At 48.5% G+C, this 13326-nt stretch overlaps 4 protein-coding genes across 4 annotated transcripts; 2 read left to right on the forward strand and 2 right to left on the reverse strand.

The window, feature by feature from the left end:
* Positions 1–1002: 1002 nt before the first annotated feature.
* BO97DRAFT_421791 (putative YT521-B-like splicing factor) lies at positions 1003–2480 on the forward strand (the record flags this gene model as incomplete). Its single annotated transcript, XM_025696734.1, has 3 exons — positions 1003–1246; positions 1320–1894; positions 1977–2480. 3 exons carry the CDS (start codon positions 1003–1005, stop codon positions 2478–2480), a joined length of 1323 nt encoding a protein of 440 aa, XP_025554834.1.
* Positions 2481–2533: 53 nt separating this feature from the next.
* BO97DRAFT_220274 (uncharacterized protein) lies at positions 2534–3144 on the reverse strand. Its single transcript, XM_025690641.1, has 3 exons — positions 2984–3144; positions 2855–2936; positions 2534–2796 (listed from the first exon to the last, which is right to left on the reverse strand). The coding sequence occupies exons 1-3, from the start codon at positions 2987–2989 to the stop codon at positions 2588–2590; spliced, it is 297 nt and encodes a 98-aa protein (XP_025554835.1). The 5' UTR covers positions 2990–3144; the 3' UTR covers positions 2534–2587.
* A 772-nt stretch (positions 3145–3916) lies between these two features.
* Positions 3917–5679, forward strand: BO97DRAFT_220371 (uncharacterized protein). The gene has a single exon (XM_025690643.1). The coding sequence runs from the start codon at positions 4366–4368 to the stop codon at positions 5203–5205; it is 840 nt and encodes a 279-aa protein (XP_025554836.1). The 5' UTR covers positions 3917–4365; the 3' UTR covers positions 5206–5679.
* On the reverse strand, positions 5613–12650 carry stt4 (1-phosphatidylinositol 4-kinase STT4). The gene is made up of 11 exons (XM_025690642.1): positions 12525–12650; positions 12291–12474; positions 9522–12233; positions 9363–9471; positions 9146–9286; positions 8727–9093; positions 8300–8671; positions 7988–8243; positions 7724–7927; positions 7383–7670; positions 5613–7324 (listed from the first exon to the last, which is right to left on the reverse strand). The coding sequence occupies exons 1-11, from the start codon at positions 12533–12535 to the stop codon at positions 6020–6022; spliced, it is 5949 nt and encodes a 1982-aa protein (XP_025554837.1). The 5' UTR covers positions 12536–12650; the 3' UTR covers positions 5613–6019.
* Positions 12651–13326: the final 676 nt, after the last annotated feature.

The following is a 13326-nucleotide window of genomic DNA, read 5'->3' on the forward strand; positions in this document are numbered from 1 at the left end:
CTGTTCCATGCTTGCGCCTCTGATTTTTACACGTCCGTTTGCTGCCTCTGCTACGCAACCCGTCTGTGGTTCCCAGAGGTTCAAGCATCTGGAGACTTGTGTGTGTCAGATACGCAGAACTCTAACCCGTGTTGACACAGAAACTCTTCTTGCTGATCATCAATCATTCGTTGAGTCAGCCCAACAGACGTGCTGGTAGCCCACGGGCCCTTGGGAAGGTATTTGACAGATTGCTCCCTTTCCCTTTAGCTAGTCGCCCCTACCAAACGCATAGAGGTCAAACTAACACAATGAGGATCATCTATTGTTACCACTCTCAGCTTGTATCAATTTACCATGACAAACTCAATTGATCGCGCCCCAACGGCCCAGTCAAATGCTGCATTGGACGTCGCGGATGGGATCAAATCCCCGATAACTCTGAGGAAAGACAGTGAGTCAGAAATCTCTTATCAGCCATCGGGTAAGTTTATCTATAATCTCGTCGCCTCCTTCGGCTTGATGGGCCAGAAGGAAAAGAGGCAGCAAAACTCGGGGAAGGCCTCACGGCAAGGACTAAGTCTGTTTTCGGAATTGGATTTGACCTCTTCGTCAGGAGCGTCCCACTTCAGCCAGGCTGCTCGAACGGATAACGTCCATCCATATTCTAATGAGCATGCCTACCCAACATTCAGTACACACGCAAGCTTACCCTCGGGTCCGAATATGCGTGATGTGGGATCATTCATACCTGCGTATCAACTTCATCCTGTCCTTTACGAGCAACACCCAATGCAACAACCCTATGTCCCCACGGTCCTCCCTCACGGGGTTGTTTACCCCCTACATGCACTGTCATCCTATCCTTCGGCTACAATGAATGCGAACATGACATTCGGTGCCCCTTTTCCTTTTTATACACCATATGTTCAGCAGCACCAGCACCAGGAACCACATGCTCAACATAGCGCTCCCAGTTATCAACCATTGGCGTCGAACTCGTCAACTCACCTAAATTTTCATATGTCCGGGCAGGCACCTACGTATACCCAGGGGTATTATCCACAGACCTCGATTGCGGCGTCATCTAAGCATCCCATGCCGTTGAACATCCCAGTTGCAAACCAACGGCCACCGTGTGGCCAAACCAAAAAGGTCACCGACGTGCAAAAAGAAAACAAACAACGGAATAGCCACACGAACTATGATGTTTCGAAAACAATCGTGGACGGTTCAACTCCCATGCGTTCCCAGCAGTCTTCGACTAGTAAGTCGACAGCTACCTTTCGCCCGAGACTAGACAATAATAAATGGAAAATCGTGTGAGCTAATTCTATCAGTCGTTACCTCGCGATCATCTCAGTCACCCGGATCCAATATATTGCGTGGACCACCCAGAAAGCCTAAGCAGTCAAGTCATGCTTTGTGGGTGGGTAATCTACCGCCTGCAGCCAATATTATTGATTTAAAGGACCATTTCTCGCAAGAAGCTACGAAGGAGCTAGTGAGCGTTTTTCTAATCTCGAAAAGCAATTGTGCCTTTATCAACTATAAGACGGCCGCCGCTTGCGCTGCCGCTTTGTCACGGTTTAATGACTCTAGGTTCCATGGCGCGCGTCTTGTTTGTCGACTACGACACGGGACCATACCAGGCGGCTCAAGTCACGAAGCCATAGGCTTCTTGGTGCCGCTGCCCACCCAAGCCTCCAGCGAGAGCTTGCCGCTGATGATTGACGAGGACATGGAGTCGGTAGCAAGTCGGAGGATCGGGGAGGCTAGACGACCAAGTGCGAGCATGCCGAGCAGATATTTCGTTGTTAAGAGCTTGACCGTGGAGGATTTGGAACACAGTCGACAAACCAGTATTTGGGCTACACAGACTCACAATGAGGACCAGCTCAACCGAGCTTATCAGGTGAGGGCTTCTCACGAACAGGAGAGAGATACCGATGAAGAAGAATTTATTGAATGAACATGGGCCTAACAATCTCGATTAGGATGCAGATGATGTTTACTTAATCTTCTCCGCCAACAAATCCGGCGAATACTATGGATACGCCCGTATGATGTCACCCATACAGGATGATGAGAGCTTAATATCGGAGGCACCGCCGCGACCAGACAGCACGCCAGACATAGAAGAACCAGACGTTACCCCCACTCCAGCGACATTGACTGCTGCCAAAGGACGAGTAATCAATGACTCTATACGGGGGACTATTTTCTGGGAGGCAGAATCGTCAGATGATGAGAGCAACACGAAAATTGATGGGGCGGGTACAAGGGCGGAGGATACCAACGAATTGAGCCCGCAGTTGATCGGGAAACCGTTCAGAATACGATGGCTATCAACCACCCGGGTTCCATTCCACCGGACTAGAGGACTACGGAACCCTTGGAACGCGAATAGAGAAGTCAAGATCGCCCGTGATGGAACCGAGATCGAACCGGAGGTGGGTCGGAAACTCTTGCAGCTATTTCACTCGAATGCTCAAGAGTGAGCGAGTCGATCGTCGGCAAATATCAAAACTGAAACACAGCCAACATTGGAGACAGAGGAAGGATGGATACACACGAGAAAGCGAACAAAGGATTTTTTTTTCTATCTCTATTTTTTTGCTTCGATTATGGTTTGAAGAACAGTAGCAAAGCACATGGTCGTAAGCAGGAAGCCGACAAGTCTCGTTGCTCTATCACTCAGATCGGAAACCGAAGTTAACAGGCGAGTCCAGCAGCACACTTCCCGTGCTTCCATACCATCATTGTCATCATACCCTTCAGCTGCTCGGGTTCCTTCAATACGTAAGCTTGATGGACCTCGAGACAATCTTCAGCATGTCTGTATTTCTGAGTAGGAGAGGCTCTTTTTACTTACTCATGAGCTGTTTGGTTGTCTGAAGCAGCGACGCTCTGAGAGATCCACAATTCAATCTTAGGGGCGAGGTCGGGCCAGAATACTGAATTATATAAGACCCTCGTAGTTACACTTCCCACTGACACTCACATTCATTCATGTAGGTCTCCCTGCTTGTTCCCGATCCTAAGTGAGATCAAATGTAAATATTCCATCAATATAAGATCCGATATCGACTCAGGGCGAAGAAGAATCCCAATATGTAGGTAGGTTCGTGCTCTGGTTCCGTCCCTAGTTACCATGGATGACGATGGCGATGAATCATCATCTATCCCAGTAAATACATAGTTAGTCATTTATATAAACTTAAATAACTAAGTTGTCCACTAACTAATCAAGTAACCAACGGAATGGGCTAGACCGCTTTCCATTTTGTGGGGTAAAAGCAAACCAAGCAACCTGCAGTCAATCAAGCAATCTATCAGTCAATCAATGGATATATGCCTATGTAACAATAAGTAGGTAGCGATCATACCTATTTCTTCTCTCCCACCGCTCATGGAACCCTCCCTCCCTCTCTCTCTCTCCCTTCCTCCCCTCCTCTGGCCTCCCCTCCTTGCCTTCCTCCACTTCATCCCATCATCCCCCTTCCATCATCCCACCCCATCCCATCCCATCTTCTATTTTATTTATTTGGCTCTTTCTTCCCTTCCCTTCCTCATCTTGCTGCTTCCTCCCTTCTCCTTCCCTTGCCCCCCTCGCGCGTATCTTCTTCACTCGCATTCTCTGAGTTGAGCGACTAATTTATCCTCCCACCCGGTTCTCCCTTGGCAGTATTACTCACACTACCCTTACCATATTATTCCACGTGGGTTGAGTGAGAGCTATCTGTAGGGAAGCTTGCCTTCTGAAGGGCAAAGATCTTTTCGTGGCCAGAGATCCAGGCTGGTGAGTTGAACAAATTGGTCACAATGGAACAGCTCCTCTCAAAACTCGTCTGCTTCCTTCCCTATCCCGCAGAATGATACCCCGTGCCTAAACCCCATCTCACCTTCCCATCACCTTAACCAACTTTGCGTTTCATTGTTTCTTAATCACGCACACCCCATCATGACATGACATCCCCTTAACCAATCTCGCCACCGCCACTCGGAGCTCCAAATGTCCTGGGAAATTTATCACGTTAATGACCAAAACGTGTCGGCCAGTTAACTAATATATGCTGATATAGCTCTAGATCTCTTCATTCTTTCTTCGTGGTCCTTCAGCCGCTTGAGCGGAGCGATATTTATAGTGCTGGCTGATTCGAGTTGAGCCGCATCATCTACGACAAGATTATCCACCTCCAGGAGCTCTTGAAGTGCCCGAAATCTCGCTCTTACTCCAAACTCTAGTGCTTTTATTTACAAAGCGCTCTTCACTTGCGCTGCCCCTTCCGCCCGCCCCCAAACTCTCCCAACCCTTACATATGTGATTGAGAGATCTCCGTACCACCACGTCCTTCTCATTCAGTCGACACTTATCTTGATATCATGTCAAACGACCGTTCAACTGATCCTATCTCTGTCCCTCCGCCATCTGCGCACCGACGCCGAGCATCCCTGGCATCAGGCCTTTCCTTCACGGATTATTTATCTAGGTCTGGTGGCCAGGGAGCTTCGACGGGTGCGCCGTCAGGGTCCATGGCCAGTTCGGTAGGCAATGCGCCATCGAATCAGGGTCGACGCCTGTCAATCACCACCTTGGGACTGGCTGGATCACCCAATCAAATATCTCCATGGGGAAACAAGAGCATGCGACATGGCAGCATTTCCAGCTCGGTGGGATCCGGTTCGGCCAATTCAGAAGACGCTGTTGCGGAAGACAGTGAAAACGGACCCTCTAGCGCTACCCCACAATCCCCATTCGCACGACGTCTCTCTTTTGGTGCACAAGCGCTACGAGATGCTCGTGTGGGTAGTGTCAGCAACGGTAGATATCCCTCCCTCATGATTGTGTCTGACAGTCAACTTTTGCCGCCCACATGTAGCGCAGGCTCTGTCCATAGCCCCCCAGGGTCAAATGCTGCAAGTACAAACAATATTTCTCCCGAGATCGAGATATCTAACATGTCTTGGCGACAAATAGGCGAAGGCTTTAATTGGTCTGAAGCCCTGCGGACTCGGGCTGAGCGTGCCCCATCCTTTGGAGTAGCCTCACCCAACACATCTCAAACCCAACTCACAGGTGGTTCGATCCAGCAAGGTCAACACCAACGAGCTACGTCGATCGCCTCGATTGAGCAACCAGCTCGAGAAATGCCCAAACAACCCAAACAAAATAAGCCTGACTTTTTCCAGGAGAAAATTCTTCGTGGTGACTTCATGGATTAGTGGTATCAGCCTACTCCTGAACCCACGACTGCTTCTCACTGCAGCTGATATCTGGTATCCACCGAGGTGATTATTCTTGGAGAGCATTCATCTACGTTGCACCCTACCATTAGCTCTTGTCAAATGAATAAAATGTTACTTTGACCAAAAAAGAGGAGGTCGTAGTACAGGGCATCAGTGCAGCAAATTAGGTGGCGTACACAATCGGGGCATATCTTGAAGCTACGTGTTTTGAAGACAAGGAACAACCTCGGTCCGCGCTTCGTTTTTATCCTTATATTCGTCGATTTTGTGATTAATCTGGCTTCGCTGACTTCAACCAACTCTTGATTCCTTTGCTCGTTAAATTCTTTTCACTGTTTTACTTCTAGGTTCAGAAAAAGTGCTAAGTGCCAACATTTTTCGGGCTACAGAGCTCATTCTTTAAAGCCGCCTGTCTGAAATACTACAGCTCGGAAGCTCTATAAACTTTTATCTTCACGGGGGTGAACCTAACTGGCATGCAACTCTGTATTCTATGATTCTTCCATTCTAGGGCTACTGCGCTCCAATCGATTTCAGGATGTCGCCACACGGGATTTATAGGTATGAATCCTGCTGCAAGTATGCGTGGACCCGTCTCAGGTCAAACCCACGTGAACGAGGGCATTGAACGGGAAGCGCGTTTGTATGGGAGACTAAATAGAATTGTGGGAATTCAGTTGATTGTCTGCCATTGATGAACTGTGTACGATTTAGTCAATTTGAGGAGGCACTGTCAATGGCGATCAATTATCGAGAGGTATTTCGAATGCCACAAAGTCAATTGGCTGGTTCAGTATGGGATGCCGTTGGTCAGAAGTTGAAACTGGTCGTATCCTTTTGTCGATACGCTCATATATGATTTTCGAACGAGTTCACGCATGTGATCAGCTGCTTCCCTCTCGCTTTTGTCAAGGACAAATCGATCTCGGAAATTCCTCAAGGTGTCGGGCTTGAAGCATGGCAAGCCACTATCGAGCATCAATGACACTATGTGAGAAAGTTTGGCGCTGTATGGTCTCGACGCAAGGAAAGCCTTCACAACAAGCGATTCAAACCACCTGTAGGGCTGAGTGCTTGTCGGGTTGTGAGAGCCACCTCCAGACAAGCCGAATCCACTGCCAGAGCCTCCGCTGGGGTGTGTATGTGTGTTGTTATTACCACTCATCACAGCAACCATCTCAGATGTCAGTTTGAAAGGTGCGCGCTCGAAACGTACCCCCCCGGGTGCAATATCGAAACAGAACCCGAAGTCGATATGTATGATATGGCCGGCATCATCTATCATGATGTTGCCATTGTGTCGATCCTTGAACTGTAACAGATAGGAAATGACGGAATAAGCCGCCATGCTCTTGACGAAGTTGGCGCGTGCCTCCTGGAAGCGTATTGAATCCTCTCCACCATACTTAGAGACAAAGTAGTCATAAAGGCCATTCACAGCTTCACGGCCTAGCATATCACGCGAAATCGAATTTGGGAGAACGTCAATGACACCACACCCGGGAGCCGTGGAGGTCACTCGGTAAGGAAATACCCACACATCAAGCCCGACGCCGGCGAATATGCTTCGGAAAGCAGCAATCATTTGTAGGGCCAACATATCTTGACGACAATCGTCGCCAACTTTGAAAATAGCCGATTGCCAGACTTCGTAGATACCAGAGTCGCCATTTGACGGGACTTGCCCGGAGTCAGTTAAGTCACCACGATTTTGAACTACAGCTCGCGATTTCTCGGGGGATGCGACCTCTTGCGCTGAAACCCTGGTCTTCTGTATCCTGAAGGTCGCCATGTAAGGTGCTTTGGCATGGCTTTGCAAAGGTTTTCCGGATTTGCGATCTATGCCGACAACAATGCCCTCGGGGTTACTGGGAAGGTATACTCCGACCTCCACCTTGATCTTGCGAAGCTCTTCCTCGATTTTCTCTTTCTTCTCAGCCTTACTCCTCTTTATGTACGGTCGGAGCTTCCCTGAAATGCCTGTGATCTCGTTGAAGAAGGTAAATTCTCTTTCATAGAATTCACGTTCCTCATCGGTAAAGCTTGCAATTAAAGCATCCATGAACTGATCCAACGTTGGTTTGAGTGGATCCGGCTGGGATAATGCATTAGTATTGCACACTTCGGCTCTATTTCATGGTCAGAGAACTCACAATTTGAGAATCCTCATCCTTATACGAATTTGCCTTCATGTTCCATATCACCTGGTGAGCGAACAGTTGAGACAGCTTAGCTGTCTCTAGTATGTAGCGCTCAACATAGCCCAAGGAATCGTATCTCAGGGCCTGGACTAACTGGGGAACGAAATAAAAGCGGACGTCGATGGGATGACTCTCTAGGGCTTTCATTGCATATTGTAGTATGAACGGATGATTGCCATAAGCAGGCAAAAAGTAGGTCAGTGCTTCAGTGGGGTTGACAGAGGCCCAGTAGAGCAAGTACTATTTAGTTATGTTAGCTTTGATGATAAATTGGGGTCGGGTTCTGAACATGCCTTCAACTGACATGAGACGTCAGCAGGAAGAGTTGTACCGAAAATTAAATCGAGACCGTCAGATTCGTCGATCGCCTTATCTGGGAAGTTAAGCATCAGCCAGCGAACGTCACTCTTTAGCTTAACCGATGGAAATCGGGTGGACAGTTGAATTGCCAGTCCCGGGTTTTCAGCCCAAGCATGTCGTAACAGAACCGTGGCTTCCTGGGTGATTGTTAGCCCTGCTGTGTTTTCTAACTTCATTTTGCCGCTGGAGGACCGAACCTCGGTGAGACTTTTGGGCGAAAAGGACTGTGAGTTCAAATGCTTAGGATCGGAGTCCAATGGATATAGCCAGACCCTGAGACGCGACCTCTCATTCTCTATGAGAACATGGAGAAGCTCTTGTTTTGATTCCAATGATTTATAGGCTCCGTATGCGTGGCGAGAGACACCGGCAACATCCTCTAAGGCAGAGACAACGTCGCGGAGAATCCTATCTTCAGCTTTAATTTGGAGGCGGTTTCCTCCAAAAGACCATCTGTGTTATCCATGATCAATGACGTCACTTGACTGAACAAATTGCATGTAATATACCTTGGTGAGGTTCTGAACCAGGTCAGAGCAGCTGACAAGATCTGGTCCTTTATTTTCCACTGGAAAGCCTCGTCTTGTGAGCTACAGGTACTCAGAACTTTGAGACTGAACAGGATGATGCGAAAGTATAGCTCCCGCGCTAAAGGGTGATTACTTGCTTGCAACAATCCTGTCGTTGTCCCGTCAATGAGGCGGCAAAAAAGCGGCTGGCCCTGAGCATTTGCAAGCCGAGTAGCATTGAAGTGGCTTTCGAAGAATTCAAGAACACGCAAATGTGGTATGAGCTTTTCCTGGGCTTTCTCCTGGTTCCGTGCCGCAAGGCTCCTGTCGGTGGGTAGCAATTCAATTTTTGTATAGAAGGGATCCATGCATCTTTGAGAAATTCGAGTTAGCATATGCCTTTACCTTCTCATAAGCGCATACACACTTGAAGGATGGATCAAACAGATTCCTCTTGCGCTGAATCGATCTTTCCCATGCTCCCATTATTTCAGACAGCAGCTTCACACCCATTCTTGGATTCTCATGCATCACACCCAGCCAAAGAGACATCCCAATGTCAATAGACTCTTTCGAGAACTGCTCGAAGGGCACTGTGACTAAATAACGGGCAAGCCGATCATGATTGTCAGTATGATTGCCTACAATTGCAGCAGCCTGTCGCAGCACATTCCGGATATGTGTGATAGGAAAATTCGTTCCAGCCCTCAATTGTGTATGAATTTTAGATAAAGCATCTTCCACAGCTCTGGCAGTACTTATATTAGGAACGATTGGTGCAGGGCCATGGAATCCTTACGTTGACACATCAGCACAGCGAATGCCACTTTGCAGGTAAACACTTACCATAAGAGACCCCTGGGTCCTGCACAAGCCCGTCGACTGCAAGTGGCTCCGATGTCTTGTATCGCTCACGCGTGGATAATTGGGATATGAAACCGGACGCTATGTTCAACACGCCGCCAATGCTATCATTCTTGATAGAGCCTATGAAGGAATTAGTCATATCCACGGGGAGACAATAGGGAAGGTGAGTAAGAGTGTAAGATGTGTTAGTACCTACCAAGGCGTGGATTGCTGTTGGGAATTTGCGCACCCATTTCTAGAGCAAATGAGCGGCCCAAGGAAATCTGGCCAACAACGCTTTTGTCATCAGATGTGGAAAGATACGCCTAAAACCATCAGTCAACAACGGATCGGGAGCAATAGCATGTGTTCGTACCTGGAGAAGTCCCTTCACATCCAGAGGCGAGATATTCATGACGGTTGTCACCCACGCCCTGGCTCGTTCTAGTAGGACTTGTAGAGTCCTCTCCCTGAAAGTATAGCTGTCGGGTAGATCAACTTGGACAATCCCTGTAGGAGAAGTGAAGGTTGGTTTCCACTCGTACTCGTCAAGTTCGCCTTCGATGCAAGACTGCCACATGACAGTCAAGAGCTCAAGCAAAGCAAACAGAGAAGTCTTCTCGCACAGCGCTGAAGGACACTCTCGCATTATTCTATTGGCGCAGAGGACGGCCATGTTCTGCACTCGTTCCACACGATGGCAGCAAGCGACGAAGAAACCAGCAAGTTCTCTTGAAAGGAACGGTGCCGAGAAATGCTCCAGCTTCCCAGCAAGAGTCAATGAGAGATGGTGAGAAACAACCTTCTCAGCAATAGCACCCATGCAGCTCGCCATCTCAGCAGTAGCCAGCACAGGATCTCGAAAATAGCCGAGTATTGTGTTACAGTTCCCCGATAAACCGCGAAGACTTTCGATGAACAAGGTAGCGCTAAGAAAGATCACGCGCGGATAACTTAGGCGTTTAATCTCAACCTCTCGACTAGGTAATTCATTGATCAGCTTCTTCTTTTGCTCAAGGAAACGCTGTTGGCTCATTCCGCGCCTGAGAATCGTGTTCAATTCAACGTCGCTTTCAAGCATGTCCACGCGATCTTCGGAGACAAGAGATGGCGAGTGCTTAGCAAGTAACCGTAGCTCTTCGAGGTGATGCTGAGCTACAGCGGAATTCAGCGTTATGCCGTGTATGGCAATGTTGAACCAAGCATCTCGGAAAAGAGTTGATATATCTTGATCGTAGCGCATCTCTGGTCCCCGTTGTTCCGCCATGTTCTTTCCTGAAGAAACAAGCAAGGCCAATGGCTTCAAAAAGGGGCTGATATCGTCAGGAGCCAGTATTATCTCCTTTTGGCGGTCATTGTCGAAGTCGGTGGCATCGCCTTTATTGACCACGCCTTCGAGCAAGTGGATAAGATAGATCTTGTACAAGGTGGAAGTCTTCTTTAGCGTGACTGCAATAAATACCATGGCACTTTGCACGGCATCGGCGACAGTTTGGTATCCTTTCGCAATACTGTCCTTGTACGCACGATCAAAGAATTTCAGAAGAAGCTGAAACTCAGCCGGCCCAGTATTCAAAGACAGGGCGGCAGACTCTTTGATGATGGAAGCATCGACTGCAGCATTCACCTTCCCTATTTTCTGCAATAGCATTGACTGTGCCAAAGCACTTATTTTTCCATCTTCGCAATTACTTGCGATCGTCACAATAGCCTGTATGACCCTACCATAATGCTCATTTTCTCCCTCGCCGTTGGTAGAGGAAGTAGCACTGTCACTCATGCCTCGGGATAAGAGCACAAGTGTACTCCCATGAGTTGCCCCGTCACCTAAAAGCTGTAATTGCTGAGACTTGTCTGAGCCGGAGCCTGGGCTCAGAGCGTTTCCGAGAGAATACAGCGTTGTTATAACTGCATCTTGGGAGAGGGCACCAAGAACATGCGCAAGACATTTTGCAGCGACAAAGCCTGTCGAACGACTTGCCACGTTACCATCGACAATGAACTTTAAAAGGGAACGGCTGCCGAAAGAAGCAGCGCTAGGGGACAACCGAGAAACAACCGCTATGCTTTTCAGAGTCGTTTTCGCTAGCTCAGAATACGACATCTGATTCGGATCTGCAAGTGTTGCCTCTAGCCACGAGAAAAGGTCTTCGCTGTTCGTCGCGGCCTCACTCAGTATAACACAGTTGAGATACCCGATAAGAGCTAGACTTTTCACGGAGAAGGCAAGCCGTTGTTGCCAGGTCGAGCCAAGCTGCAGATAATCAGAGCCATCCTCTAAAAGGCGTATTTCATCGGCCGTGATTGTTCCCAGTCTATCGAGGAGGGCCAATTCGGCCTCATCAAGAACCCTAGCACGTCGACGACCAACAATATACTCATTCAGAAGTTCTTCGTCTGAAGAGACATGAGCCTCACCCAGAGACAGACATACGGCGCACGATTTGACAAAGCGCGTGAAGCCTTCCTGCAATAGCATGGCCCCGACAGGACGTCCATCGGTAGCATAGCGGTGAGTGTACCTTCTCCAGTCCCTTACCAAAGCATCAGGCATGCTCGGATTACGCACTGTGGAAGAAGCGGTCTCCACAGCTATCATGTACTGATCCGAGAGGATCGAGCGCAACGTTTCAACAAGATGTAGTTTCTCGCTCGTAAGCCAAAATGAAGCAAAGCAGGCCGATGCTTCCAAGAAGCCGACCAGAGACATGGTAGTCGATAAGACACGAGCAAAGCCATGTCCATCCTCGTGTCCGCTTATTTCAGGTTCGGAGCGCTGGAAGGGGGTTACGGCGTCGATTGCCTCGGCGCAGCTCTGCAAGTACGCGCTGAAAGCACCAGAGACAAGACTTCGCAGATCTTCATATCTGGAGCCCAGTGAGAGGAGAGCTAGGGTAAGGTTGTAAGTGAGGGCCTCCCACGGAGACGGCCTCACATTGTGCAAGAAGGGCGAAGGACGGAAGAACTGGCTGTGCGAATCCGGAAGGTATTGAGACAGTTGCACCGCTATCTTCGATGCACTTTGGGAACTAGAAGTAAAAGGCGAAGCTTTGCACAAGGCGATAATCACGTCTAACTCTCTGGTACCCTGGTCACAGTGTCAGTGTCCCGATCCTCAAAGTTTGTTGTGATAGGAGAAAAGTACAATGGGAGTCCGCATTCGACCCTGTTCTGGCAAACGATTACCATGTGGGGTCTCCAGTCGATGAGCATTCTGTTTCAATGGTTGAGTGATGCGGTCAATCACTGGAATCTCTTGATCTTCTGGTGCTTGAGCTGCTAGTGTGGCAAGCTTTTCCAAAGCAACACGTCGGATAGTTGAGGGAAGCCTACGGATTCATCAGTATCTGAAGCATGTGAGTGGTTGCGGCTTGCCTACTCGACCATCATGCAGACAATCTCCACAGATGATTTCGCTTGAATTGTGGTGATTATAGTCCTATAAAGTCGATGTAATATCTACACAGAACAGAGGCTGTAAAGGAACCCCCCTTGGCGCAGAACTGTGGCAGGGGAATTACGGAGCTCGTGGGTTCATATAAGTACCGGAGAGGCAGTGCGTAACTGACAGTCATCGGTGGAGCCAGTAATACGGCGTACCTCGGCCCCTCATCGCGTAGTTATACTTTCAAGGACCCCTGAGATTCCCGCTCCGTAGATAGTCGGCCCTCAATTTTCAGACGGTTCATTCTCAAAAACTGTGAGTTGCTGTGATAGATCTGCGAGACCTTGAAGCTAGAAGGATATTATAGGAAACCATACCGAGGACTCACAGCATAGCATGGACTTTTAGAAACCTATTTGTGATTGACAATTTCGCTAGATGTTTGGAAGAATGATCATGGAATCTATGCCTTGATTTCATACTTCAAACTTACTCAACTGAGTCAATCGATGACTATGAGCTTTCTCCGGGTCATTGCTGGTCATGATACAAAGTAGATCGTTATCGTGCTTATGGAACAGCCTCCAGAGTGATTGCATGAGCATACCGGATCAATTAGTCACCGAATACGGAGCGGAACACGCTTTCCATGCCTAGCTGGCGCTGGCTTTTACCTGTCAATAGTGATTAGAATTACAGATTGTCTCGCAATTTGTCCTGCGGTGTTTCCACATTTGCATTCCTACTTAAGTGCGTGCAAAGTTCAAACTTTGAATAACACGGACAAGCGCGACGG

Source organism: Aspergillus homomorphus (genome assembly GCF_003184865.1).
Source record: "Aspergillus homomorphus CBS 101889 unplaced genomic scaffold BO97scaffold_5, whole genome shotgun sequence".
NCBI lineage: Eukaryota > Fungi > Ascomycota > Eurotiomycetes > Eurotiales > Aspergillaceae > Aspergillus > Aspergillus homomorphus.

Bases quoted from the DNA above. Each gene is read 5' to 3' on its own strand.
- stt4 (XM_025690642.1), bottom strand. The intron at 8,672-8,726 runs GTGTGTATGCGC...AATTTCTCAAAG, and splicing joins CTGTTTGATCCATCCTTCAA to ATGCATGGATCCCTTCTATA. The intron at 7,928-7,987 runs GTTCGGTCCTCC...ACAATCACCCAG, and splicing joins CGCCCAAAAGTCTCACCGAG to GAAGCCACGGTTCTGTTACG.
- BO97DRAFT_220371 (XM_025690643.1), top strand. From the start codon at position 4,366: ATGTCAAACGACCGTTCAACTGATCCTATCTCTGTCCCTCCGCCATCT.
- BO97DRAFT_220274 (XM_025690641.1), bottom strand. The intron at 2,797-2,854 runs GTAAGTAAAAAG...GATTGTCTCGAG, and splicing joins GACAACCAAACAGCTCATGA to GTCCATCAAGCTTACGTATT.